Source organism: Psittacula echo, assembly GCF_963264785.1.
Source record: "Psittacula echo genome assembly, chromosome: Z".
Classification (NCBI taxonomy): Eukaryota; Metazoa; Chordata; class Aves; order Psittaciformes; family Psittacidae; genus Psittacula; species Psittacula echo.
Genome location: NC_137742.1, coordinates 90,135,319 through 90,141,304, shown reverse-complemented (window position 1 = coordinate 90,141,304; position 5,986 = coordinate 90,135,319). Strand labels below are relative to the sequence as shown.

General features: G+C 52.9%; 1 protein-coding gene across 1 annotated transcript in view; it reads right to left on the bottom strand.

Moving 5' to 3' along the window:
• Window positions 1–4,260, bottom strand: part of SALL1 (spalt like transcription factor 1) — a gene marked incomplete at its 3' end in the record, with an annotated part of 13,616 nt that extends 9,356 nt beyond the window's left edge. The window contains exon 1 of the mRNA XM_080638144.1: window positions 3,932–4,260. Coding sequence (XP_080494270.1) covers window positions 3,932–4,007 — 76 coding nt within the window. The 5' untranslated portion in view covers window positions 4,008–4,260. The remainder of the gene's footprint in view (window positions 1–3,931) is intronic.
• Between the last annotated feature and the right edge of the window lie 1,726 nt (window positions 4,261–5,986).

Below are 5,986 nucleotides of genomic sequence, written 5' to 3'. Positions count from 1 at the left end.
AAAGCTTCTTTGATGGACATTTAGCAGAGTTGCCCCTTTTGTTTTTCACAAACAGTTTCAAGAAACATAATCGTGTTTTCTGAGAGGCACCTCAGGTCACTTCAATAAAGATGCATGTTTCCACACTTAAAGCATGAATATGGTTAAAAGCCAGTTATGCAATAAGCACTGGCAGAGCTAAATATACAGGAGGGCTTGTCCTCAGGGAGCCAGATGCTACTTAGCATCAGAAAGATAAATAAGGTACAAACTAAAACATAAATATTTTGCAGAAAGACAAAGATGTGGGTTATGTAGGGGATACACACACAAACCGGTCTGAACTAACACTGGGTTTCAGCAACTTCCACCATATGGGTTTCAGTAATTATTCCAGAATTGCATCTACATAAGTGATATTTCACAAGGCCCCTCTACACTTCGGGCTCACCTTCGGAAAAAGCACAAGTGTCTGTATTCTGCCCCGGCAGACTGCAGTTATCGCACAAAAAGGCCTAATTATGTAACAAACTAAAAGCAGCCTAACTAAGCAATTATTTCTCTTAAGCACCCCATCCTTCAGATCTGACTAAAGAAAGCGATCATAATTTCTCTCATTTCATGGGCCCAGTAACAATTATGTGGATGCTCATAATGCTGCAGCAGGACTTTACCAAAATCCATTACTGACATGAAAAGGCACTGCTGCTGACAAGCCTTTCTATGGAAGGGCAGCAACTATTTTATTTTCTTCAAAGTCTAGCTAGCTTAGCTGTCCCATGTAACTTTTATAGAAAATTATACTCCAAGAATATTCTTTTAAAACTGGGAATCTAACTCCAACCAACTGGAGAAAAAAACCCCAACAAACTACATTCTAAAATGTCATGAAAGTGGCTGAAGTTATTAACAAAAGGAAATAATCCCACAATCTCCTGCCCACTTCCTAACCAGTAATTAGTTACTTGTTGAACATAATTTACACTGCAAGTAATTTCTGCTATTAATCTGAGAGCTGTTCTGCTTAATCCAATACGAACTTTATCAAACATTCACATGCAGAGGATTTCACAAGGGTAAAGTTACTTGTCCATTGACTGCACCGAAAATACATTTTAAGTGGAAAGTCTTCCTGGTAAGAGTGTACTGCATGAGCTTTGAACTTTAAACAAAACAAATAATAACAATAAAAGAGAGAACAGTAACATTAGAAAAAGAAGTCTGAGGAACTTTTTTCCTATTGATCTTTTGATATGAAACCATATCAGAAAGTTTTAACAAACCAGAATTTAAATCAGATGCAAGAAATTTCCACGGGGCCACTCCATTCATTCGTTCCAACTGCTGCCCAGAAGCAGCACCTTCCTGCCAGTGCCCCCAGGACCAGCGATGCTGCGTTTGCCTGAGCCCTGCACAGACTTCCCATGAATTGGCAAACCTGAACCCACAGTACGAGTGGGGAAGAAAGGAGCGCCTGGAATTTCGGGGTTGGTTTCGCAATTTCAAGGCATATAATGCAAACTCGCCCTCACGGCAGCTTGCCCACCCTGTCTTGCTGAAGTGAGAAGCTTCTGCCAGGGCTGAGGACCCCGGAAGGCGGCGGGTAGCTCTGCTAACATTATTATAGCGTTCGGAATCCTGAAACACCATTACAAAACATCCTCTGGGCAACTGACTCAAAACTTATCGTCTAACCGTATAAACCAGCCATAACCCAAAATCATTACTAGAGCAGGGCGAGGGGACGCTCCCACAGATTTTATAGTAAAGCACCCTGTTTTTTCTAGGAAAACGGTCGATATTTTTTAGAATAAACTTCGTTATTTACTTATTTAACTTATAATAACCGTGCAAACTAAACAAAAGCTTTACTTCCATGCCATCGTTTCAGCCAAAATCCAACTAACTTCAATAATTCAAATCTAACACCCTTGAGCAACAGGCAGGAAAGCTGCTCAGTGAGCATTCCTTTCTCACACTCCCACTGTCTTTCACTTGAAAATGATGTGCAAAATCAGATCAAAAGACTAAAACCAGAAGAAAACGGCTACTTTTAAAAAAGATACTTAAAAGTATTTTGATCTGCTGTATCTGCTAAAAACAAAAAAAGCGAAGATCAGAACATGCAATCCTACAAAGTGAAGATGTGGAAAATCCCTCTCTCCCAGCAAGGCAATTTCCATCTTAGCTTTCCCTTTCTCTGCTCACTTTAAGAAGTTCCAAATTCTTTCATGGGAGGCCGTTGAAAGACCAATAAACCCTAACGTTATCCCCAACTCCTGCTCCAAACTTCGAGCGGAAGTACAAATAATACCGGACGAAAAATAAATACGTCTTACTGAGATGAGAAAGGGGATTACGCTGAGCAAAAGGAAAAACTGGAGCGCACTGAAAAGAGTGCACAAAACTCTGCTAAAAGCCAGAATTCGCCTCCCGGGTCCCAAATGACTTTTTAAGCAGTGTTTCGGCAGAGCTGCGCGAACCGAGCGCTTATGTATTTGCCACTTTACGAAGCGGGCGTTCCAGGGAACTTGGAAGCCGTGTAAATGCCTACAGACGCAGGGAAACATCCTGCGAACTTTCAGACGCAGTTTATCGCTCCGATCGCGGGCAGCCGAGGGGCGCGGGCACCACGCCTGGCACCGCCGGAGCGGCCGCAGGAGCGGAGGGCCCCCCGCCAGCTCTTCCTCGGAAAGTTGCCGGGAAGTTGCCGGGGGAAGACCAAGGTGGCTCTGACCGCGGGGCCGGACGGCCGCGGGGACACCGCAATTCCCCGTCCCTCCCTTACCTGCCCGCCTGAAGCACTTCTGCCCCGCGCCGCCCTCGGCGCCCGGCGCCGGCCGCCCACCGGGGCTCCCCTGCCTCATGGCCGCTGCAAGGCAGGACGCTGTCCAGGGCCGCTCCTCCCCGCCAGCCCGGCCGCGGCTCTAGCCGACCACTTGTCACCCCGCGTCCCGGGCCAGGTACGGACAGCGGCACGGCCGCTCCGCCGCCCGCCTAACTCCGCCGAAATCCCCTTCTCGGGGGGGGAGGGAGGGGGGAGCGGAGAAGGGAGGGAGGTGGAGAAGGAAAAAAAAAAGAAAAAAGAAGAAAGAAAACAATGTTTCACACGCTCTCTCTCCAAATCCTGGCGGACACAAAGCCAGCGCTTATTCCTCGCTCATCGACTTGGAGGGGAGGGGGAAACTAAGGAAAAAAATAAAAAGCAACCTTAGGGAAAGAAAACAAACCCCGCGCTGCCCGGACCTTCCGAGCTGGCGGCCGCCGGGTCCCTCTCCGGCGCGGCGGCAGCTCCGGGACGGGGCAATCCCCCCCCTTGGCCCGGCCCGGCGGCGGCAACTTTTCCGCCTCCAGGAAGCTTTCGGTGCAGCCGGAGGCCGGGGCTGCTCGGCGACGGGACTCTGGAGAGCAGCGGCTGCGGGGGCGCCGGGGTCCGCGGGGGGGGGTGCGGGAGGGAGGGGGGGCAAGAAAGTGGGTGCCGGGGGGGGCTTTCCGCCCCTTTCGGGGGACCGGCAGCCTGTGTGGCCGGACGGGGCATCCGTCCCGCGGGGCTCCGGAATCAGCCTCCCCTCGGCAGCTCCACTTTGTTCCCCGGCTCCGCGGGGCGCGGAGGAAGGCGCGGGGGGCGCGGATCCTTCTCCCGCAAGCTCAGGATGCCAGACCGCCCCGCAGGGGGAGGGCGGAGGGAAAACATCAAAAAACGGAAAGAGTTTGGAGTTTCGTTAAGAAACAGGCGAAACACAACGCCGAGTTAAAAAAAAAAAAAAAAAAATAAAATAAAAGCCAAGAACTCGGAGCAGAAACGCAGCAGGACTCCCAACGGCGCTTCGCTCTGGGAGATCCAGCTGTCCCGCTCCGCTGCCCGGCGCGGCCCCTTCTCCCCGGCAAGGTAAGTTGATCTATTTTGTGTGTTTGTGTTAAAATGTGTGCGAGGGAGAGGAGAAGAACTCACCATTTCGCTGGGATAACAAGGCCAGATCGGGGTCGGATTGGAAATGCTGAGGCTTCGCCTGCTTCCTCCGCGACATGCTGGCTCAAACATCAGCTGGGGCAGAATAAAAAATTACTAAAAAAAAATCTTCTCAAAATTACGGAAATCGAGCCTCCCCCCCCCCAGCCTCCCCAGTCCTCCGCGCACCGCGCATGTGTCCTGCTATAATTATGATTATCAATAATGCATTGCGATTAATCATAGAGGGGCTCTTTGAGAGGCGATTGGCACATGGCCAGCTCTATTCAAACCAGCTCGCCTTAATCAATTAGGCGCTGATTTGCTGGAGACCCTTGTCTCTCCGCCGCTCCCACCCAATGAGTCGATCCATGTGGCGGGAGAAGGGGCTGGATTTCCCTAAAGCTGTTTGGATACAGTTTAACCCTCATAGCAACCCGCCGGGGCTGCTCCGCGCCATCCCGGTTACTATAGGAATGTGTTGTGTCCACTCGCTCCTGCCTCCAGCCCGACGGGCTCCCCGCGCCGCCCGCCCTCCCGTAGTTTTGCGCTGCAATTCACTTTTTCCTTCCTTCTTTAATGTATATTTTTAAGCCCCGTCTTCCCCATAGCCCGGGGGCAGGGCAAGCAGTGACCGGCCGGGGGGAGGACTCACTGCGGGGAGCACCGGGACCGCGCCCCCGCACCGGCGGCAAGTGTCTGCCCAGGGAGAGCCCCGGCCCGCTCCCGGCCCCGCTCCGGCTGCCGCCGAGCGTCCCATTCCTGCGGCTGCACAAAGTTTCGGGTGGATTTTTTTCTCTTTTGCCTTTTCTTTTCGTCCCCGCTTTTCCGAAGAAAGATCCATTTCCGCCCTCCCCCCACTCTCGCCAGCCGCCCCCCAACTCCCTCCCCATCCCCATATATCACGGCCGCGAGGTGGTGAAAATAGGACGGGTTTAGGTTTTACCTCACACATTCCCAGGACAATTAGGGCACTGCTGGGAGCGGCGGGAGGACCGGCCGCCCGCTCCGCCCCCCGCCCGACGCGACGCGCCGGTTGGCTGCGCTGAGCGTCAATCAACCCGCGCCTCACAGGGGGGTGGCCGGTGAGAGCGGCGGCCGGGTTGGGGTTCGGACCGCTCGTGACCTGTGTTCTGCTCCAGGACGCGGGAGCGGAGCGCCCCCGGCCGCGCAGGGTCCACAGGTGCCCGCGCAGGAGCCGGCGGGACGAGCGGAACCACCGCGGGCCCAGCCGAGCTCCGCCAGCTTTGGGCATCGCTCGGGGCTGGAGCTCCGGCGGGCGAAGCTGGGCTGGGCCGGCTGCCGGCCGGCCGTGCAGTCCCGGGCGAGCGATCGTGCGTAGTCCCAACAGAGTACAGCCCCGGGATCGTGGGGGCTCCGCTCTCCCACTGTGCCACACCAACTTTAACTCCCGGGTGTTGCTTCCAGAGCAGGAACCTCTTGCAAACTAATTTCACGATCTCGAAATAAAAAGTATAGTTGCAAAGAAGCTACAGGCAAATGCTACTTTCGAAAACCCGCATACCCAGCGGCACGCGTACACCATGGGTACACGGCGCGTCCCACCGCGCTCTGCCCCCCAGACTCCGTCTCCTGGCACTGTTCCGCGCACCAAAAGTTACGCTGTGAAAAACAGCTGAGCGAGGGCCATTTCTTTCCCCCCACCCTTGACCCATCCAGGGCTCTCTCCTCCCACTCCCCCCGCTGGATTATTTACTCTTCCTTAGAAGCTACTCCTTTTCTCCGTATTAATATTAACAAACTCTCTGTAAAAACAAGACGCAGATCAGATGCAACTAATTTCAATTTCAAATGAGCCTGTAAAAACTCGAGAGCGAGCGAAAGGAGAAGTGGGAGAGAGAGAAATCTTCCCATTCCAGGAGCCGGCTCACCGGCGTTTTCTTCTTATTATTAAACGAAAGAGACTGTAAAACGTTTAGCGAGAAGGGTGAAAAAAAACCAAGAGCCGCAAACCCCAGCCAACCAAACGCATACGAACCGAAAAAGCCTCCCAGGTGCCCCTCCAGGATTTAGTGCGCGGTGCGAAGCGGCCACTGA